At 52.5% G+C, this 23154-nt stretch overlaps 1 protein-coding gene across 1 annotated transcript in view; it reads right to left on the bottom strand.

Annotated features, from left to right (window-relative positions):
• Nucleotides 1-17958: 17958 nt before the first annotated feature.
• The window catches only part of FAM124A (family with sequence similarity 124 member A), a 47543-nt gene continuing 42347 nt past the window's right edge, over nt 17959-23154 (bottom strand). Inside the window, exon 4 of the mRNA XM_037057579.1 lies at nt 17959-21323. Within this exon, the coding sequence (XP_036913474.1) occupies nt 20514-21323 (810 nt within the window). The 3' untranslated portion in view covers nt 17959-20513. The remainder of the gene's footprint in view (nt 21324-23154) is intronic.

Genomic DNA, 23154 nt, shown 5'->3' with positions numbered 1-23154 from the left:
ACAAGTATTATGTTGGAGGATGGGACGGGGCATCAGGTTCGTAACCCTGGAAACCTGCTGGGCCAGTAGCAGCGAGCCTGAGTCAAGTTTGTGGTTAAGGTTCTTCCATTTTTAACCTCTGTGGCCTGTGTGTGTACACACTGAGAGGCAGTCAGCAGGGATTAAAGGAGCCCCAGGTCACCCCCAACTCTTCCTATTTGGTTGTCGAGCAGAACGGAGCAGCCAGGTACCAGAGATCAGCTGGTCTGGGTTACCTGCCCACGCAGATTCGCTGGCCCAAGGTGGGGGCGGCTGGGTGTCCGTCAGCTGAGTGGGGCTAACTGTAGGTCAAGGCAACAGAAAGCTCTGTGTGAAGTAGGGGTCGAGAGAGAATGTTGTTCTACGCTGTTGCATTGTGTGAGCGAATGAGGGTGCCCAGGCTCCCGTCACAAAGCACACGGGCTGGGTGGTGTCAACAACAGGCATTCCTTTTTCTCCCAGCTCTTGAGGCCAGAAGTTCATGGCCAAGGTAGGGGCAGGTTGACTTCTTCCTAGGCCTCTCTCCTTGTTTTGCAGGTGACTGTCTTCTTCCCGTGTCTTCAAATTGCTCTTCCTCAGCCTGTATCTCTGTCCCACTCCACTCTTCCCATAAGAACACCGGTGAGGTTGGGTCAGGGCCTGCCCTGGTGACCTCATTTCCACTGGGTTGCTGCCTTAAAGACTCTGTCTCCAAATCCAGCCACACTCTGAGGTTCTGGGGGTCAGGGCATGAGCATGTGCGTTGTGGGGAGACACAGCATGGAACAGCGGGATCCTCCACGCAGTTACCAGAAATGGCTGATCACAGATGCTCCTCCCTGCCCCCCTGCAGTCTCCACGATGCCCAGCATTGTCAAAGGAGCTTGTTTCAAGTCAGGGCCATAGGACAGAGGCCCCTCAATAAACTTTGGTGGGGGGCGGGGGAGGGAGTTGAATCAAAGTTATGCCCTTAGACTTAATAAGTGGGACGGTTCTTGCCCTGTGAATCAGAAAGCTTTTGAGAGTGAGCAAGAGAGCTATTCATAATTATATGAGGCCAATGCATACACACTGGGGTTGCCTGGCAAACTTACTAATAAATCATGTTACCACACTTTTCTGCTCCCCAGATCCTACACTGCGTTATGTGGGTGCACCCCTTTCTCTCAGGCGATGGCTTCCTGGCCCCGCCAGGGAGTGAGGCACAGGACCTGGGGAAATGGCCGCGACAGGAGTCTTTCCGTAGAGCAAGTTGTCTTCACAGGCCTTCGGGGCTCGTAAAATCCGTGGGGTTCTGGCCCCGCCCAGGGGGTGTGGCTTGACTGGCCTGGGGCGGGGCCAGGGCGCCCCTGCGAGTGAAAACAATCCCTCTGATGACTCGAAGGTGAGGTTGGTCTTGAGAAGTGGAGGCAGAGCTCAGGCTCCTCAAACCTCGCACTCATGGGGCAGCAGGTCCCCACTCAGCAGTGTGGGCGCTGCTCCCGGGGAGGATGGCCGGCCCCTCTGAGTGCCCGGCCTCCAGCTCTGCCCAGAGCTAGACTCCCGTTTGGCCTTCTACTTCTGGGGGACCCTGCGTTTGCAAGGTATGGGGACTTGCGCAGACGGGAACGAGATTTTCCTTCCAATTTTGCATGGTGTGTGTGTATGTGTTTTCTCTAATGGCCGGAGTCCCCCAGTGAGCAGCTCATTCCCCGCCAAGATGCGGTCCGATGCTAATATATCAAAACCTCATCTCAACCCCCGATGCGCAGCGAGTCAGACCCAGGCCCATTCTGCACAGGCGCGCCCACGCAGGTCTTTTCCTTTCCCACGCTTGTGCCCAGGCCCCCGAGGCCTCGTGTCTTGCGTTCATTACCAAGATGAAGTGATGAGCACCCAGAAGTTCTGAGCACTTCTCCGGGCCCAGTGGGGTCTTTTTCTGCTGCATCTCCGTGGCCTTCTGAGGTTTACAACTTCCAGCCTCTGCCTTCTGGACCCTCACCTGGAAATTCTGTAGCAACTCCGCCAGAAGCTGTAAGTTACACTCCTGCAGAAATTGTGTCCCATCCGTCATTATGTCCCCAGCATCTAATACGTACCTGGTGTAGTCGCCCGCTAGTGAAAAACTGGAGAAACGAATGCTCTTCTCCCCAAGCACAGTTTCCTCTCGCATGGCTGTTTGGAGTAAGAGACAGTTTCTGTTTTACCCGTAATGGCGCTTTGTGGCACCAAACTTCAGTCCAGCGAGGGGCATGTGTGGTTCTCGGAAAACCCCGGCAATGGCAGGTTAGACACCTGTAACCATTACAGTTTTTGGTTGACTTTGCCATTGGTGCTCAACTCTGGCCATAGGAGGCGAGGAGGGTTGGTAACTGTAAATGTTGGGGTTCGCACTCAAGTGAGCGGAGGCGTGGTCTCTGGGGTTCTGCAGCCCGCAGAGGAGGTGGAGTGGGATTGCGGCACCTGGCGCGTTGCTGGATGGTTCGCTCCGGGAGCACCGCGTAGAAAGCCGGGGAGTGGTTGCTTAGCTTCTGGCTGTGTGTATGGGGCCACCTGATGTCTCAGAACCGTGGCTGTTGAAATGGGTTCTAGGGCCAGGTGCCTCGGCATCACCCGGAACCGCATTGGAAACGTAATTCCCAGCTCCATCCAGACCTAGTGATGCGGACACCCTGGGGGTGGCCCCTGGCAATCTGCATTTTAACAACCCCCCCAGGCGATTCTGTAGCAGGCTCCAGTTGCAGGCTGCGGGACACAGGGCACATTCTGGGCACCTGGAGGAAGTCACACTGCAGCTGTCTGCCCCCTCCTCTACCTGTACTGTGTCTCAGCTGGGTTATCATCACACCCCAGTCCATCCATGTGACCCCTGTTTATCGCGCCTCTGCTATGGCTGGGTGTTATTCTGGGCCCCAGAGATGCAAATGTGGGCACATGGGACAAGGTCCCTGTCCTCTTGGAACTCACAGCCTGTTGGGGAGGGCAGGCATTATTTCCAAATGATGGCCTGATACATCATAAACAGTGGAGCCTGCTGTGCAGGAAAAGAATAGCTTGTGGAGGGAGACTTGGCCTAGTTCGAGAGGACCGCCTTCTGCAAGCACAAGTTTGTAGGTGAGGGAAGTCTTGGGAGAAGAGAGAGATTCTTAGGTGGGAAGGGCCTGTATTAAGGCTGCGCAGTGAGTGACAGCATGGTGTAGTGAAGGTGCCGACAGAGGCAGAGTGGTGGGGGCGGGGTGTGGGACACTGGACGGGGCGGGGGGCAGCTGTAGTGGCAGCTGTGGTGTGTGAATGCACGCACACACATGCCCTGCTTACAGTACCTATGCAGTAGTATACAGAGTAGCTACAGCACCAGGTGTATTTAAATGTGTGGAGGTACTGTATATACATATATAAAATATAGATGATACATAACACGTGGTAGTATATATGGTGGCTGTGGTAGTTAGTCCACTGGGTGTCAGTGGCCACCTTCCTCTCAGATCAGCCCCTGTCATCATGTCCTACGCATGATTTCCCATCGCTGCTAATTCCACAGTCTTGGAGCTGCCTTGGAGCTTTTCATTGACCAAGTTCACCTCACTTTGCTGTAATGACAGCCCCCAGGGAAAGCGCAGACTGGGTAAGTGCAGGGTACTGGTGTGTCAGCACCCTGGAGATTCGCGGCTGTGAGCGGCAGCTGCGAGCAGCTGGTTCAGCCTCCCCCTCCTGTTCTTTACACCAGCAAAGACAGAGACCAACCAACCTGCCTTACCCAGGAAAGTTAGCTGGGGTCAGTGCTCCGAAAACCAAAAGGTGCCAGACAAGAATGAAAAGTTTATGGTTCTCAAAAGCTGAAACTGAAAACCAGAACTCATATTTGTCCATGAAGCCCTTCAGAGCTCAAATGTCTCGCAGAAATTGCTATTTACAATGGTCTCCCTAGAGAAGGGCACTTCATCATGAGGTTAAGTGTGTGGATCTATCCCTCATCTAATATTTTCCAGTCAAACTTCAATTTAATGGCAAGCCTTTCTTGAGCTCCTTCCAGGAATAAGGGGCAACGTGAAATTTCTAAGGAGTTCCGTCAGGAAGTCACGGAGTGGCAAAGGGGAAGTCACAGGCCCCCAGCAGCCCCAGAAAGGAGGGGAGGCCCTGGGGCAGCTGCATGAGACAGGCCGAGAGCGTGCAGGAGGGGGGGTTCATTCTGATGAGTGCGGGCAGGGGACGTGCAGGGCGCATCGTTTTCCCAGGAGAGAACAGGGACCTGGGTCTCTGCGGGCCTTATTTCTTCCCTGGCTTTCTTCCAGTTGCCCTTTGGACTGAGAGATCTGGGAGGGGAGGGGAGGTGGGCCCACCCAGAGGAGATCCTTCGCCTCCGTACTGGAGAGAAACTGTAATGTAGGCGAGGAGAACAGAACCGGGTGGGGCGAAGCGGCCTGAAGATGTGGAGAGGGGAAGGAGCTGGGGAAGAGATGCGGCAGGCGCCACCGAGGTTGGGCGGCCCTGAGACAGTCACTGCGCAGTGCAAGGCACGTGGGTGGAGCTCTGTTCGAAACCTGTGGTTTAGACATTGTTTAAAGTAACCCATTGATCAACATGGTGACTGGAGTGAGTTATCACCTCTTTTTTCTTCTTCACACATTGGTAATTTTATTTTGCTGGAGGAACAAGCAGTTCAGCGGTATTTTTATAGGTGTACTCGTGAAGCATTTTGGCTTATTTTCTAAATATTGGAGATTTTTAATGGCTTTGGATTTCGTTGTCTTCATCCTTTTTTTCATGTTACTTTTAGGCATACCGACACTTTTCAGAGCCAGCAGGTGGAAGAAGGCAGCACAGTAGTCTGGGAATTCGGGGTGCTGGGCACCTGCCGGGCTCACACCCTTCCTGCAGACGAGACTGCAAAGGGTGGCTCCACGCAAAGATTCTGTCACTGGGGGAGTTAAGTCTTCTGAGTAATTCTCGCTTTTAGGGTATGAAGTGAGCGGCGCACTGGAGCCCAGGGCCTGTGGGGAGAGCGGCAGCCTTTGAGGGTAATGGGGGTGGGATGGGAGAAGATTTGGGTGAAGAGCCTGTTTTTGTCTTCCACGCCCCGAAGAGACGAAGGGTAGCAAGGCAGGGGTGGGGTGTTTAGAGACCCAGGCTTCATTCCCAACGCTTTCACCGGTTCAATCTCCTCCCCTGGTGTGGATGGCGGGGGGTCCTTAGTACCAAAATAGGAGTCACTCCGAGCTGCTGCTTCTAACCTTCCCACGAGGCACTGGCAGATTCAAATTTTAAGTTGATCATGCATTCAAGTTTTCTGGGGTCTGAAGCTTACATAATTTGGGGGTTTTCTTTATAAAAGGGACAGAAAACATTGAGAGCATTAGGTACTGAGAACGAGAAAAGAAATCACAACAGGCTACAGATCGCCCAATAGCACAAATATCTGAGAAATCGAACGCGTCACGTCTACGGCAACCCAGGGAACAGCTGCCTCTGAAAGAGCTAGACCTGGCTGGGTGTGTCCCTGGGAGGGGGTGGGTGTAGGTGCCTCCTGTGCTGCCACCTTGGACTTGAACCTCTGACTTCTTTTTGTTTAGAATAGTATTGGTTGTCTTAGTCTTCTTCATGGGAACAACCTTATAATCTGAAAATAATTATAATTTTATCTTCTCCAATTACTATACCTCCAATATTTCCCACTAGTTGATCACATTAGCTGGTACCCCTGAACCATAATTAAATAATGGAGGTGGTAGCTCTTGTGGTCTTGTTTCTGACCTTCATAAGAGTGCACCTAGTATTTCCTCATTAAGCTGGCTCTTGGACTGAGAGATAGTGAGTGAATTGTTTTATCAACTTAAAGAAGTACCCGTCTCTTTCTTTAATTAAGATTTTATATCAGGACAGAGCATTGGTGAATTGCACAGACTGCTTGTGTATCAGATTGAGTGAGCATTTGATTAAGGTGCGTTTCAAAGTGAATGTCTATTCACCAGTTCTGGCATGTCAAATCTTCCAAGTGTGTAAAACTTACGATGCATGCACTTCGTGTAACTAGAGAACCAAAAGAATCCCTTCGAGCATGACTTGCTGTGCCCCGCCTGCCTCTCTCACCACGCCTGTGGCAAGAACTACGCACGTCGCTCCAAGGATTGTCATCACAGGAGAGGACGGGGAAGAAATGGCAGAATAATGGCGTGTGGGTTCCCTGTTGCCACTGTGATAAATAACCACAAATTTAGCGGCTTGATAAAGGCACCTACTTATTATCGTTACAGTTCTGTAATTCAGAAGTCTGAAAGGGGTGTCCCCGGGCTAAACCCGAGGTGCTGGCTGGGCTTCGTTCCTTTCTGGGATCTCTAGGGGGAAAGCTGTTCTCTTGCCTTTTATAGCTTCTAGATACATCCCCATTTTTGGACGTATAGCCCCTTCATCTTCCAAGTCAGCAAGATGGCCTATCTATGAGCCTCTTTTGTCATCAAATCTCTTTTTCTGCCTTTTTTGGTTCACTTGTAAGGACTATTGTGACTGCATCGGGCCCACCCCAGTGAGATCAGTGGATGTATAGCCTTCATTCCATCTGTGACCTCGGTTCCATGATACATGTGACATAAGGTAGTCAGCGGGTTGGGGGATTAGGGCACAATTGGGGGCCAACCTCCTGCCTACCACAGGTGTCACACATTTAGGGGAGTCTGTGGGATCTGCGTGGAGGGGACCAACCCCGAGGGAACTGTGGGAGGAGCAGCGGAGGTGGTCCGCACCAGGTGGCGGTGGATCCTGGTGCGCTGTGGACACCAGGGGGCCATGGGGTCATGAGGCCTGCGCTGGCCCCAAGATGCAAACCTATCTGGCCTTCCATACATGGCTACTCCTTTTCTAATGGCCAGGACACCGGTCAGGGCTCCTAAACAGAGGACAGGATCCTTAACAGCTAGGGCGGACCCAGGCGGAGGTGCTGGAGAAAAATCCCCAGCATTGATATTGGTGACGGTCATTCCTACGGCCCTAACAGCAACATCAGGCTAAATCCTGACTTCCCGGTAATTCGTCTCAGATGGAGGCAGAACACAACAGCGCGTCCAACCATTGCACTAGGGCGAGGCTTGGAACTGCTGGCACAAGCTCTACCTATGATTTGAAGGCCAAATCAGGCTGGGAAAGGGGTTTAGAAATCTCTGGGTATGGTGTGAGAAGGTCTGAGTTGGACAAAATTCAAACCTGTAAAAGTCGAGGGCCTGGCAGGGGATCAGCAACCCCAGTTGGAAGACCAAGGAAGCCAGACGCTCTGGTCGGCAATCTGGCCGCGTGTAGTTAGGCCCCATAAAGGGGCAAGCTGGCTTCCGTTGGCCCCCCAGGGCAGCCATCTTTGTGGAGTCCTTGCAAACAGAGTGTGCCACGGTGAACTTGAGTTTGGAGGCCAAGTGCTGTCACAGCAAACTCTAAGGGATGGCTTGGAGTCTTGGTTACACCTGCACTCAATTGCATTCTGCATTACTTGTCGTGAATGGACGACTGGCTGGCGTGATCTGTTTTGCTACTGGAGATATTTATTGCAATTGTTTTTGTGCAAAAGACTGTCTGTAATAGTGCTTGGAACCTACACTATTTTTCATCTAAATATCTCTGTCACTTCTGAGACAGCCTGGTGACAGTGTGCTTTACATGATTTATCATGAGTTTTCTAGACCTTTTTTTTTCTCTTCTCTTTTCTTTTGTTTCCAGCTTTGGTGGTGGCAGAGGTGGCCCCTGCGCTGTACAGGGAAAGAAACAATAATAGCAGTTGTCAAACCTGATTATCTTGGATCATTCAGTTTGTCCGTTCCATCTTCAAGAGTTGACACGATGCTGGACGCTTTGTTCATTGTTCTTGTAAACTTTGGGGTAAATGTAACACCTTATTAAACAAAGAAGCAAGGAAAGCCTTACATTTTCTTTCATTTGTCAGGCACAGAAATGAACACATCATAGCTCCTTCGGGTAGTTTTAAGAGTCTTATTTCTCAAAATGGCAAAAGATTGTGGTTTTCATCAGGGTCTCAGAATCCTCGCTGTGTGGGTGTGGCTTCTGCTGCTGCGTCTGTCTGTCCCTTCTTTGCATGGAGCCTCTGATGGGCAGGTCTGAGTGCCGAGGCCCTGTGCTGGGCACACTACCTTTCTTATAATATCTCACAGAGGCCTTTCCGGGGGAGGAACTTCCTCGGTGCGCAGGGGAGCCTTGATGTGCATCAACATGGAGGTGATGTGTGTGCCTGCACGCTGCAGCATTTGCGTGATGACGTGTCACGTAGAAAACACTGGTGCAAATGCATCCTCGCAAGGAGAGGAAGCCACTGAATGCTCCTGCTCCGTTGGGTATAAATATGTATCAGAGTGGAGCGCAGCAGCTCCGGGGTTGCTTCCTCTGTTAAATCAGATTCTTTTAGGGGCGTCCAACCTGTAGTCCACGGGCCTCCTGCAGCCCAGGATGGCTGTGAATGTGGCCCGACACAAAACTGTAAATTTACTTAAAATGTTATGAGATTTTTTTGTGTGTAATTACGCGCTGCAATGTATCTAATGTGTGGCCCAAGACAACTCTTCTTCTTCCAGTGTGGCCTGGAAACACCAAAGTTTGGACGCCCCTGCTGCTTAAAACTTGGACTTGGCACTTCACGGAGGCCCACTGACGTGGGCTGGGAAGGAGGCATCATTCTGCTGTTACAAGTAACTCATAAGCTCTTTCGAAGTTTTTCCTTGATGTGTTCTGATTTTGTTTGCTAGTTGTTTTTAAAGTCACCGAGGTAGAAGAAGTGAGCCGTGGAAGACATGGGCTCAGGACACAAGTTACAGAGGCAAAATAAGGGCCCTTGGAGCTCAGGGGAGCGAGAAGCAAGGGAAGCGTGCCTGGGGGTGGGGCGCTGGGGGCGGGGGGCACATTGTGCCCCCCAGAGAAGGCTGCTGTTTGTGATTTCTTGCAGCTGGGAAAAGAGCCCTTAACGTGCTAGCTCTTCAGCAAGTTGTCATTGCCCTGCCTGGATTTCCTGCCCAAATTTCTCATCCTTTAAATGTCTTTTAAAGCTTCAGGGGGATGGCCACTGACCTCGATGCCAGTGAGGGCTGGGTGAGTCAGACCCCCGTGGGGGGATGTGTCTGCTGCCATAGTGCCTCGGACCCCGCAGCCCCCACTTCTGAATTCAGTTACGTTTGCGGAATTTGGCTTTGCTGAATTTAAGTTGTGCCTGCTGCTGGCATTTTTTTAAAAAATGTCATCATGGTATGAGAGAGATTCAGGTGGCATCAGATGTTAGGTGGGACTGATCACAGTGTCCCTCCCTCCTGTTGCTGTCTGTGGGCTCTGACCCCTCCTCCACATTCAGGGGCTGATTCAGTCTGAATGCTGTTCCATTTGTGATGATAGTGATGACTCAGTGACACAAGAATTATTTCGAATATATACCTTTCAGAGTCTTACATCGCTTGTTCATACTTTTAAAAGAATTGGCTAATTTTAAGGAACTTGATGCCCAATCTCAAGAAACACCTTAACTATACGCCTTTGGATAGTCTGAAGATGAGATGTTCGCTGGCACAGATTTTGTTGTGTTCCTTTGAGTAAAAGAGCGACGAGTGTTAGCCCAGCTCCTTGTGGAGAGCACACTGTGCATCAGTGAAAGCTCTGTATGCGGGGGTAGGGCTTAAGGTGGCTAGTCACTGTCACCCGTCCCTGCTTTCATTCTCTCCTTCTCCACTCCAGGCTCCATGTGGCTGTGAGAGAGAAAGGCCAGTCTGATGCTCAGTCTCTTAAATTAAATCTTCTTTTGGCTCCCCAGACCCCTAAAATCCCATAATGTTAGTGTATTAGGATTTTTTTTTTTTGCCTGAAAACAATAGAATTCCTAGCTAAAAAAAAATGTCAAGTTTCAGGTTTTGGTCTTCTGTCATAATCAGGAATCTGGAGGGAGGTGCTTAGCATCTCAGAGGTGTCAGGACTCTGGCTTTGCTTCAGTTCGCTTGGCTCTTCCTCATAGTTATAAAATGGCTGCTGTGGCTCCGAGTTTCACATCCTCTCACCTACCCAAGGGCAGGAAGGGAAAAGGATCTCTCCTTTTTCTCTTTAGCAGGAGGAAAATCTTTCTCAGAACCTCCCAGTGGACTTCCCTCAGGTCACTCTGGCCAGACCACATCACGTGCCCTAGCGCAAGTTGGCTGGGAAAGTTAGTCTGTGGGAGAAAAGCTACTTGCGATCTGCAAGGGGAGCGGGTGGGCAGGTAGGTGTGTGCCCCAAGAGCCTCATATACTTCCCTTGAGCAAAAAACACCCATGAGTGCAAAACGAAACAAATTTCTTGTAACCATAACCCCTACTCCAAACATTTCTTCTGAATGTTATTGTTTGATTTATTGGTCAGAACACAGCTGACCAAAACAACATATAGTACAACTTTTGATAAATTATGAAATAAAGCAAAGTTGATTTTTATTGGCAATGTGCTTCTTAATGCTATTAAAACATATACAGCGGCCCTGGCTGGTATGCTCAGTGGATTGAGTGCGGGCCTGCGAACCACATGATCGCGGTTCAATTCCCAGTCAGGGCACATGCCTGGGTTGCAGGCCAGTTCCTGGTTCCCGGCAGGGGACACATGAGAGGCAACCATGCATTGATATTTCTCTCCCTCTCTCCTTCCCTTCCCCTCTAAAGATAAATAAATAAAATCTAAAAAAAATAATAAATAAAAAAAACACATACAGGGAAAAACAGTATTTATTGCTGGAACGGAATAGGCTTTAGCTCCAGCTGCATGCTAATTATTTGCTTGTAAATTTAGGGGCTGATTGACCTTGCTCCCATCAAACAAGTTGGTGGAAGTGAAAGACATTTTATAGCTGCAAGATCAATCAGTTTTTTGGACCCGTCTGAGTTGTGTGGTCAACTACACATGGTGATCTACACTGAAAATCAGTGAGGGTTGGCGTGGGTGAGGGGCACGCCGTTCGTTCTCTTGTAAAATCCGGAGAAGGGCAGAAGGGAAAGGGGTCCTCGTCACACCTTGTCAACGAGCATGCTCAGCAGATCACTGGTAGGAAGAAGGTGAGGAAGGCTGAGAGCTGAAAACGCATTCCCTCTGTGCTTGGGTGCTTCTTAGAAAGCTTTTGGAGACCCCTCCCCCTCAGCGATACCTGTTTCCCAATTCAAACACTACAGAAGGACCCCTGAAAACCTTTTGTTCTCCATAAAGAATGTTACAGATGTCATTCACACTGTGCATGTCCCCTGTTGCGTGCTTTGTCTTTTCAAAGTTGTGACTATGGCCGACCAAGAAAAAGAAGCTCCAAGTACTTAATGTTCTGGGTTCTGCGAGCTGCTCACTCCCTGGCAAGCCAGCTGCCACTGGGCTTGCTGAGAACATGCAGTAAAGGAGGCCGAAGGAAGGGAGCGAGAGGCCACCCGTCCAGGAAGATTGGAGTGGGGTTGGGGCGGGTGCATGGAGAGGGCGACGTCTGCTCTTCCATGTGTTTGCTCCCCAGCTCCAGCCTGTGTAGAAGGTGGGAAGCATCCTGGCGGGGGCTGCTGGTACCTCCTTCAGGTCCCCGCTCAAGGACATCTAGAAATGTTGTCTGCCCCGGCGCTTGGGCCCAGGAGGCTGAACTAAAGGGGCTTGTCAGTTTGCCGGGCTGCAGAGTGGGGCAAAGGGCTCGCCTGACGGCGTGAAGTCACCAGCTTGGGACATCCAGGCCATGGGGTCATGGACTGGTGGGGGAGCTGCCTGGGGACTTGTTCTCTGCTGGCAGGGCTTGGGGACTGTGAGTTAGATGGGTGATGATGACCAGTGAGAAGGGGAGAGTGACCTCATTGCTGCCACCTTGTAATTGCCAAGCTTGTGATGGTTCCTCGGTCCTCTTACCTTCCTCCCTGACCCAACTCCCAAAGAGCAAGCCCAGGAAAGGGGAGAGGAGTACGGGCCACAGCCCACTCGGAGCAGTGCTGCTGTGGTGTGACTCCGTGACATCACTGTAGTAGCTTGAAATACACCTGGTGGGAGGTTTTACACTCCATGCATCAGCAAAAGTTACATGTCAGTGCTTCCCCCTTCCCTTCTAAGTCGAGATGGGTGTTTGGGTGTCTGACCCCACCAGCGCACCCCAACTCCGAGTCCCCGGGGCCAGGAGCCTCGTGTGTGGGGCGGGGAACAGTGTGAGTCAAACAGGAGACTGAGCTCAAAGAGTGGACAACACTTAGGCTGAGTAACCACAATGAGACCAGGTTAGTGGCAGACAGTGACCGAAAAGCTATGAAATGGCACGAAGAGACCCTCAGGGGAGCCCACCCCCAGTGGAGGAGTGGAATTTGACAAAGCATAATGGCGTATTAGAAGAATAATCTGTCTCCTATCTATATTTCATAAACTGAATCTCTTTGATCAAACTGCATACTCCACCGGACTGACAGAGATGGAAAAGGGCCCATTTCAATCAAGAGCCGCTGAACACACTGCAGGGTTGGGGTCCTACAGCGTTGTTCCCCCATGATCCCGTTGGCCTCGAGCCCTTTTCTCCCCTTGGATTTAGCCACTGTGGTCTCTCGACCACAGAGCAGAGCTGACGGGGTTCGAGGCCTTGCCTGGTCTTCAGAAGTGACAGGAGCCCTCCGCCCTGCCTGGCCTGGAGAGGAGGCTCAGCTCCTGGTGCAGACCGAGCTCAGCCCTCTGGGGTGGGGGTGGGCAGGTAGGGGAGGTTGGATCCCTGCCTCGGCCGAACTGGTGCTGGTTCTGGTTCTGGTTCTGGGAGCAGATTCTGCAGAAGTGACCAGTTCACCCTCCCTCTATCGCTTAGGCCATTTCCAAGATGAGCAGCTGTGTGGAGAATTAGTTCTCCTTCGGAACAGAATCCTTCAAAGAGACCAATTGTTTTGATAATAGGACTTCCACAGGAACATGGAGAAAAAACCTCCCATAAAGGCAAGTGGGTTCTCTGCTCAGAATGTGCGTCTTTTGCCCAGCAGGTACCGAATTGCAGACGGTGTTTTCGCATCCACAACTGGTAGTTTAGTGAGGAAGGTGAAACTCCAGTTCTCTCCCCACCATGAAAACTGGCAACACACTTCTCTGCTCTTTGAGATTCGCTGAGGTGGGAAACGTATTTTAAGCAAAGTAAAAGATTCAAGATTTGGATGGAAATTAAATCAAGAAAAAAAAAACCCACTACATTGTTTCTAGGCTAAAAATATTTTAAGAACAAAGCCTTGCCCATAAACTGCCAATTCCAGTGATTTCAGAAACATGGAGAAGCTGGCTCTCTTCTTTGTGGACTGGTTGGGTGGGGCTGAGCTGGGCTGAAACAGTAGTGTAACCGAAATGGGATATCCTTTCTCACGTAACAAAATGTCTGATGTGGGCAGTCCAGTGCTGGTACAGTGACTCTATGCAGCCACTCTGCACCCCAGTGCTTTTGCAAGGAGCACCTCTGCTTGGAGCTGAAGGATGGCTACTCTCCTCCAGGCACTGCCCCCGAGTTGCAGGCAGGAAGAAGGGCAACAGGCAAAGTAGAAAAGTGATGGGTCACAGTCCAGGATTCCTGCTTCATGCTATTTGTCCAACAAGTCAAAAACAGGTGTCCACCCACACAAAGACCTCAACACCGATTTTGGTGGCAGGTTTGTGCATAATTGCCAACTGGAAACAACCGAGATGTCCCTCAGGAGGTGGGGCACCCAACTGAAAGCTCGGTGCTTAGTAAACCTGAGGCAAAGGCTGGGTTGGACCCAGAACAGAAATGTGACCAGGTGGAGAGACCCCGGGGAGTGGTCACTTGTGGTGGGTCACAACCACGACCCTGCTGCCAGGTGTCCAGGAGCGCCCGTCTGCACAGGTGCAGCCAGTTCACTGCATCCAGCAAGGACAAAGCGGACAGGGGATCAAGCACTCCTGGAAAGCCCGGGGCTGGGCTGGGGAGTGGGAAAGCCTGGGGCAGGGCAGAGGACACTGACCAGAGGAGCACAGGGGTCACTACAGTTCTGCAGAGCCAGCTCAGGTGATGAACACAGGCCTGGGCTGCCACCGAGCTGGCTGTACGGCCAAGGAGAACACAAAGCCCCTGGCGTGGGGTGATTCACACTGGCATTGGGCCCAGGAGGCTCATTCTGCAGGAAGTGGAACAAAACTCTTGGAGGGGAGATAGGACGGCCTGTCTCCTGGCTGCACCAATCAGTGTCCTCTGTTGTGTGCCAGGTTGCATTTTCAGTTGTTGGAGCAGTTCCAAGGGCAGAGGACTGGCAGTAAATCCACTGTACTTGTTCGTCTCTTGTAGCCTCTTACCTCAGTGGAGTGAGACATGAGCTCTGTGATGAGCAGGGAGCCTGAAGGGATAACAAGGAGGCTGGCCCCGGCTGAACAGCGGGCAAGGTTCGCTGCTGAGAGTAGTGCCAACCACGGCAGTGTAGGGGGCATTTGCAAAGCTGAGACAGGTCGGGACAGCTGAAACTTTTAAGGGTGGACGAACGTTGTCCAATGGCTATGGAGGGTGATGCGAACGGGGGTTACTCGGCTCAGTGTGTGTCTGACAGCTGAGCAACTCCACCTGGTGAGGGGCAACAGAAGAGGGGAAGAGGTACAGCTGCTACAGAGACAGCCTGGGCTCCAGGTGCGGCAGGCGGATCAGGAAGCCAGAGGAGAGGGTGCAGGGCAGAGCGAAGGTGGAGCAGGTAGCCTAGGTTTGAGAGGTGTAGGAGGGGGAGTGGTTAGGGAAGGGCCGCTCAGAGCTGGAGAGTTGGGAGGAGCAGCACTGAGTGGTCAGAGGCACCCAGGTCTGGCTTTGCTGCTGGTACCTTGATGCGGAGGAAGGAGAAAGGTTGGGGAGACCAAGGGTGGGATGATGGAAAGAGGATGTCCTGTTGGGTGGGATTCTGTCCAGACAGAGGGCTGAGAGGTGGTGGGAGAACAGCTCATTGAGAAGAGCACTGTGAAGCCAAACCGCGTCTGGGCTCCCCTGCCCACCGAGCACTGGGCGGAGCACAGGGCCACGCCTGAGCCAGAGGCCAGAATGAGAGCCAGCAGCCTTGATGACCCACCGGCTCCGGCGCAGGCAGTAGGGGAACGTTTGCACAGATTATAGATAATTTAACTTTTGTAATGACCCTTGAATGTTGTCCACATTTTACACATGATAAAACGGAGCTCAGAGAAGCGAAATAACTTACCCTAACTTCACATAGCAAGTGGTGGAGTCAGAATTGGAAGCCAGGTCTGTTAGCTGCCAAAATCTGAGACGCCACCTGTAACTGGAGCCGAGGTTAGTTCCAGCGGGTCCATCCGGGAGATTATAAAATCTACACGTGAGTGGTAAACAGCAGGGATGGTTATAGGTTAGTTCCATGAGGGAGAGATTGTGTCTCTCCCATTGGATCCTAGGCCCTCTGCCCACTGCCTGACACATAGTGGGACTCAGAATGTGCTTGTTGAATGAATGATAAAAAGCAAGTCTACTTAGAACAGGTGTGGGGGCCCAGATTCCTAGCAATTATTCCAGAATGTCAGTGAAAAGTGGGAGGAGCTTCACAGTGTCTAAGCCTCTGAACTGGGGGCTGTTGGAGAGCTGGAGTGGTCACCTGCAACTGCGGATGCAGAGGGCGGCGCCAGCAGGAGTGGCCTCTCTGTAGGAGCCTCTAGTTTCCTGGGGGGATGACGGCCTCCCCACCTGTATTCCAGGTGCCAGACTCTGCAGATCTGGCCTCCTACCGAGACCGGAGGAGCCCTCTCTGCAGGCTTTCTGATGAGGGCCAATTTCCCTCCCCCAACAGTGCTGCAGGGCACATCTAGGGAGGCTCCGCTGAAGCACGAGGCTGTGTCCACCCCTCCAGGTCTTGTACATTATCTTCCCATCGAGAAAGCTACCAACGTGGACTAAAGTAGGAAAAATCCTTAAGGAAAACCCCCTACTACGAAAGTGATTGTAGAAACCTGTGCTAAGAAAAACTTGGTTTCCAAGGAGGAAGGGCATGGAGCCAACCTCAATGAGCTGTCGCTAGATTCTCTACTCACAAATGTAAAGGACCGAGCTTTGGCTCCTAGGAAATTCATCCATAGCAGTTACCTTTTCCCTTTGCGCTTGGCATGTTTATAACCTTTTTTCTTAGCCCCGATTTTCTATTTCAACTTGCATTTTTCTCTTGTCATTGCAATTTTAGTTGCCTCAAAACCTTGCAGAAATAATTAGCGGCAGAATAATAAAGGGAAGTCTTCCGTTTCATCCAGGTGGAGTCTTCTTCAATGAAAAAGGGCAGCCGCAGGCCCTTCAGAGCGTGGCGGCCACCAGGTGGCGCCAAAGCTTTCCCATCGCCATCCCACATTCTGAGCGGCTGCCGTCCAAAACGCACTGGGGACTGGGCCAAGCCGAACTAAGGGGTAGGTCTAGCCACGTCGTTCAGAAGACCAGTGTTTCAACTGGGGTGGGGAGGTTATGGAGGGTGTCCCAGGGGTCTGGGGAAGGGGCCTCTTCAGCTTCACCAAGTGTTCTTTCTGCTGACTTCTGTCTGAAATGAGTATGTTGCTCCTAACAGACGCCACATAACCCAGCAATATTATCACCCTTTTGAAATAGAAAACTGTTAGAAAGACCCAACTGTGCTGACATCCCCATTCATTTTTGCCTCCGTTCTTCCCTCGGATAAGTTATGTCATTTAAAGTCGTTTGTATTTAGGCCTCTGTGCCCAAGGTTAGAAAAAGCTGTCAGCAGAAGCCGTCAGTAATGATATGAACTCTTTCCACTCAGGTTCTTGACCTCCTGTGAATCCATTTGTCATAATCGTGACAAAAGGTGTTTCCTTGCGGGATCCATCTTTATTCAGACTGATTTCTCTTGTTATTTTCTCAAGCCTCGGCAGTGTCTGTCAACTGGATGAACAGAGGATTAGAAAAAGATCCCTACAGACCAGAAGGAGGCATTTATGTCCCAGTCAGGCCCCCGGAGCAATGGTCTTGGGCAGAGAGGCCCTAGCGGCCTATTCAGCTATTCTTCTCCACCCCCCTCGGGCCACTACGGCCCCGAAATTCAGTCCTGGGATCTCTGCCAGAACCGGTCATTGATACTGTCCTGTGGGCTTGGGAGGAAGAGACTCTTAAGTTAATTTGCCTTTAAGAATCTCTTCCAGGCACTGGTTCGATTCCCAGTCAGGGCACATGCCTGGGTTTCGGGCCAGGTGCCCGGTTGGGGGCCTGTGAGAAGTAACTGATCCAAGTATCTCTTGCACACTGATGTTTCTCTCCCTCTCTTCCCCTCACTCTAAAAACAAATAAATAAAACCTTAAAAAACCAAAAGGAATCTCTTCCAGGAATTGCCAGTCTACTCAGGCACCTCTTAGCTGAGGAATGGGAGAATCCCGTCATGTACAGAAAGCCCGGCAGGGTGATGGAGAGATACCTGCATTTCTCCCGATTTCATTGTGGCTGGGACATCAGCTCCGAACTCAGATGTCTTCCTGCCACCAGTAAACATTTTTTCCCACTTGGAATGTCCTAGACAGTCCAGTCCAACAGGGTCCCGTGTGGCTGTCCTCTGTCACTGGGCCCCTGGGCTCAAGAAGCATGCAGCGCCACAGCCCATTGGTGCAGCCACACACCAGCCCTCCCAGCATCACAAAAGCCTCTTTGGTGGCCCCAGTGTACTGCCATGGGTGACCCAGGATTTGCAGGTCAGCTAAGGACTGCCCTGAAAAATGTTTGATCTTTAAAGAAGATACTAGGTGGTGTTCAGGCCACCTAGTATTTAGCCGTGGTGAAGCTGTGGGCAGTGATGTTTCGGGACCTTTTGTGGAAAAGAAGCAAATAAGGGGTGAGCTGTGAACTAGGCAAAGGCTCTTGCTAGCAGGGCCCTCTGGGGCATGTGCAAGGCCACGGAGAGGAGACTGGGTTCCAATAAATGATAAAAAATCAGGGCTCAAATCTAGATGTCCTGTGTTGAAGAGCCTAATCCAGGAGAGAGATAATTTGAGTCAACCTCCATGTTTTTAAATTGAACAAATTTATTGAGCACCTACACTATGCCAGCATCAGGCCCACCCAACACTGATGACTCAAGAGTCAGACCCACCCATGGGTGTCAGGAACCTCCCTGGACGAGGGAGAGGCTGGTGCATGACCAGAAATGGAAGGAATGTCTCCGTCCCGCGGTTCCTTCTCTGCACAGTGGCTGCAGTTTCCGACCGTGGCACCGGAGGGCAGGGCAGGGGCCCAGCTGTGGTCTGTGCTGGGCTTCCCTTCCCTTCTCTCGTTTGGGGCACCTTGCATTTTCTGCTTTTGCTGGGTGCTGCTGAAGTCCGTCGGGGTCAGCTGAGGATGGGGCACTGAAAAGGGGTGGGACCAGGGAGCAATTCTAGGTGGGCTCTGGGGCGGACTGTACGGCAATTCTAGGGGTCCATGCCAGGACACTGAACTAAGCGTGCTGATTAGGAATGAGGATGGGAGGGGCCACCCCTTGGTGGCTGGTCCATTCATTTCTGCCTCATGGATTTCTGCTGCTCCCATGCTTGCTCCCCACTCCTGTGCCCTGGAGGCAGAGTCAACACCTTCACCCTATTTCTCCCCTCCTCTCTAATGTGAGCCCGTTGCTTTTTCTCATCAGTCACTGATGGTGAGTCCCGTTTCTGGGCAGCAGGTGGGCAGCTAGTGGCCCTCTAGGAGTCCTCTAGGCAGAAGGAAGCCCCTCCCTGAGGGTCTGGAGTCACTGGCATGACCTGAGGGGCCCATCTCCGTCTTGGCCTTACGCACCATGGGGGCAGGGGCTGCAGACCTGTATTTTCTGGCGAGGACTGTGGCTGGAGCTTAAACCAGCCTCGGTCTAGCACGAGCATTGGCACACTGCAAGTCTTGAGCGAAATCGGGCCCTCCTCCTGCTCTTGTGAATAAAGTTTTATTGGAACTCAGCCCCTCCCGCTCTTTCACGTATTGTCTGCGGCTGCTTTCACCCGATCACAGCAGTGTTGAGCAGTCAGGAAAGAGACCATTGGGGTGGCAAAGCTTATGTTATAATTATAATCTAGCCCTTTCCAGGAAAAGTTTGCTCACCCCTGGTCTAGAATTACAAGAGACCATGCTTCTATTTACTTAAACTGGAGTGGAATACCGTAATTCGGAATAGGGTGTTTGGGGCAAGATCTAAGGCTTTCATTGACAGGACTGGCGGAGACTGAGGCTTCTGTGCGAGTCCAAGGCTTGGAAACAGCTGCCTGGAGGGCCCTGTGGGGAGGGTTCCGAGGCTGTGCCTGGGCTGGGTGGGCACTTCCTGAGGGGCGCAGATGGGCTCTGAATGATACGGCCAAGGAGCACCAAGGAGCGCCAAGGAGCGCCAAGGAGCACAGGGTCTGAAATGAGCAAAGCAAATAGATGCTCTTCCCCAGAGGTAACAGCCACCGGGACGGCTCAGTATCACCCCCCAAAGGCTGCCCTTGGCGTTGCTGAGGGTGGGACTGTAACCACACCCTGCTGGAGTGGGAGGGGAGAGGCGAGGCTGGACCATCACTCACACTGTGACTGAGGCAGATAATGGGCAGGAAGGCCAGCACCCAGGTGGTGTGCGTGCAGGGAGCACCTCGTGTGCGTCGTCCCGTTCACAGAAGGGACATTTATTGCAACCAAAAATGCTGGTTAAAATGTTACACAGTCTTGAAAAGTGAAATAGGCAGGGTGGCGAGGCCTGTTTACCGGCGAAAGCAGTAGCTTCTGTCACTTACGTAGATGAAACGTACACGGCCCTTAGATCGCAGATTTTAAAATTGAAGAACCCGAAGACCACCTGCCCACACTGTCTAAATCCCGCACCATTCTGGAATTTCAGTGAATGACGACTCCTCAGCGAGCTCGGTAAATGCAGGTGGTGGAAGGATCTTCTGTGGCCCCGCACTCGTTATTGTGCTTGTGTTGCGGGAAGGTGAACGCACATCCAGTTTCGGGGACTCACGACGTCATTTAAAGGCACCAAGAGTGCTTGGTACTCACGCTAAATGCTCATACAGTACACGAGCCACGTCACTGTAAGTCCCGATTGGCAGATGTTGCCAGGCATCCAAGTGAGGGATGACCGGAGACTGATGGGTGTTCCCGGCTGCCTTAGCAAGCTGCCCCCTTTCGCTGAAACACGCTACCTGGAAATTCTCAGGGGTCGCTGTGTGCTGCTCATGCGAGTCTGTCTGGAAACTCCATTGCGCGCTGTACAATAGGGTACCGCGCGTTCATTCCTCATACAGTCAGTATCTTTCCCACATTCGACATTTTGGCCTCACGACATGAAAAACTGCGGAATCCGCTCTGGCTGACTAGGTTTTCTTTTCATTGCAAATAATTGTGTGAAGCACGTGAATTGGATAAACGCACCAAACCATCTCTCAAATGGCACTGCGTATTCTAAAAATACATTTTACGACTTAAGCTCGAGAATTTATTTGCATAAAAGTGCCAGCAGCTTCCCACCCAGTGCCCAGAATGTGGGGCACGGCAAAGGTGCTAAGGATCCGATGAACCGGGTGATTAGGCTCCAGACAGACCCGGGGAAGCCGAGCTGTGTGTCTGAGAAAGAACCAGAGTAGAGGGTGTTCAGATGTAGAATTCCTCTGTGTCGCTGTCCCCGGGTCCAGCCAGTGCTGGAGGCGGAACGACGTCCCTGCCAGTCCGCTGGGTGTCGGGAGGGCCTCCAGGGAGCTCGGAGGCTGACTCTGTGAGTGAGGCCGCACCAGAAGCTGGGGGAGCAGCGACCCCTGTCGCCAGGGAGCGCGAAGGCCCTTTGGCGAAGAGAGGGAGGGAAGCCCAGGGCGTCTCCGTGGTCACCCCACTCCCAGTGGGTGGCGGTCCTGCTCGGGCATCTTTGTGCCCGGAGCAGTGGCCGCCTCCCTCGGAGGGGAGGGGCGTTTCCCGGGCTCCGCAGAACCTACTGGGCGCAGAGTAGGCAGAGACCACGGACAGGTCCGAGGAGGAAAGCTGCAGGCCTGTGTCCACATCCGTCTCCTGGGACCCCTCTAAGTCGTCGATGGAGAGGAGGTGGCCGTGTCTCCACTCTGGCACCCAGGGCCCTGAGGCACCTGTGCCTGCCCGACACCGCGGGACATCTGAGAGGGCTGGGGAGGGGTCCTCTGTGGGCAAACAGAACAAGGACTTGCTCCTGGGGAACAGGGACTTTTCGGGCGCGCTGGGGGCGCTGCAGGCTCGACGGGCCAATTCCTGCTGGTGTGGCGCGGGCAGAACCGGCTGGAGGGGCCCCAGGCCGGGGCTGTCCGGGAGGGGCTGCCGGCCGCTGCCAGGCGGGTGGCTCGGTGTGGAGGGGCTCGGGGCGGGCGCGCAGGGCGGCTTCAGCTCGGAGGAGAGGCGGGCTCCGCTGGGCGTAGGGCACCTCCTGTGCGTCCTCGGCGCCTGTAGGGGCAAGAGGGCACATCCCGCTCGTCACCTGGGAACCTGGAAACTTCCAGCAATGGTGTGGCAATACATTCACTCTCCAAACTCTAAAGCAAAGACAGAGGCAGCAGAGCCTCGGGTGATACCAGGGAGGGCCTAGGGGGAGACGCAGCGCCGTGTCACAATGGTGAATGACTCTCCAAGTCCACACAGGAGAGTGGCTCGACTGAGAGCCACAGGAGTGAGGGCCCGCTGAGAGGAGGTAAGAATTACCCTTAAATGCAAAGAAAAAAAAAAAACACCTTGGAAGTTCTTTCCCTCCAACCACAGCCCCACTGTTGGGAAAGTTACAGGGAGAGGGTGGGGGAGCACCGCGGACGGACGGCACGTGACAGTCTCGATGGGACTGACGGGGCCTGGACTCCAGTGCCCTGTGATCCATCACAGGCCCCCCACAGCGCTGCCCCAGGGCTCGGGCTCAGGGTGGTAAATCTTCAGTGAGTGAGGGGCCCTCAGGAGATCAGCGTTTATTTACTTGCTCCTAGGAAGCCTTTCAGAGGCCGTGTCCCTGAAAGCAAAATGTGACTTGGGACTGACCCCTGGGATGCCCCAGCGGGCGCGGACTGGCAGCTGCACCCGGAACGCCTCACCCCTGTCTCATCCCTCCCCACCCTCCCCGCCGCTCAGCAGGGGCCTCTTTCTGTTGCTTGAAGCTGGGGCCCTCGGTTGCGCGGGCGTCTGCTTCTCTCAGATTCTTCCTCTGGTCTGGCTAGAAGTCCAAGCCCGAAGGGCAACCTGACATTGCAAAGCTTGGGTTCAGTACCGTTTGGGGAGAGTGGGTCTGGCTGTCTTTGGAATAGGATCACTGGTTTGATTTATGGATCCCGGGTACAAGAGAAGCGTTCTGACTGCGGTCTCCCACAAGCAAGCTGCAGACACGCCATGTTCCCATAGCCACTTGGGACATTTTGTTCAATGCCATGCACATGTATGGAGTTCAATGCCATGCACCTGTTACAGAGAAAGGTGAGGAAACCTCAGTCTGTGAGCACATGAAACTTAGGTTTCATGGAAAGGAGAGAAGAAAAAAGACATCACTCAGACCTTAGAACGTGATGAAGGCACAATGACAGGGTTACACAGGCAGGGACCACTGGCACCCAGAGGGAGTGGACAGGACCCTCCAGTGGAGGGCCCCCCGGGTGAGCCTTCCAGATGGGCAGCTGTCCTCCCTGGTGGCATGGTGGAGAGAGAGGCCATCGCGGAGGCTAAGGGGTGAGCAGGGGACTTGCAGGGGCAGCAAGCAGTGGGGCTGCACTGGAGAGGTCAGGCGTGCAAAGCTGGGATGAAAAGGCAGGTTGGGAATGGGGTCCAGTGCTGGAGAGATCCACGTCCTCCTTCTCCTTCTGCCTGGGGCCCTAGCCAGTCTTAGTTAGCTTTCTTCTACATGACCCTTCCTTTCATTGGTTTCTAAGATCTTTATTTGCCTAATTCTAGGTATCTCTTAATCCTGTAAACAGACTGGCTCATTCTTTCAGCCAACATTAACGGCTGGTCTTTTTCACAGAGCTTCTCAAACTGGCCTGTTTAAGCTTTGAATGGGCTATTAAAGGCGTGCTGAGACGGTAATGAACTAGCAGCCTCTTGCACCATATAAATATTGTCATTATAATTTTCTGTGTGCTCCTTGATGCAAAAAAGGTCCAGAGGGCGACACACATATCATTTTAAATCAGAAATGGTCTTAGCCCCCCAATTGACACTACAGCGTGTAAGTGCAGTAAAGGGGGCCACGACGATCACGTGGGCAGCAACGGGTGGGGCGAGCTGGGGCACAAGGGAGGGGCGG

This window comes from Sturnira hondurensis, unplaced genomic scaffold (assembly GCF_014824575.4).
Source record: "Sturnira hondurensis isolate 20B ecotype Veracruz unplaced genomic scaffold, ASM1482457v3 Scaffold0009719, whole genome shotgun sequence".
Classification (NCBI taxonomy): domain Eukaryota; kingdom Metazoa; phylum Chordata; class Mammalia; order Chiroptera; family Phyllostomidae; genus Sturnira; species Sturnira hondurensis.
The sequence above is the reverse complement of the archived record's forward strand: the minus strand, read 5'-3'. Positions and strand labels throughout refer to the sequence as shown.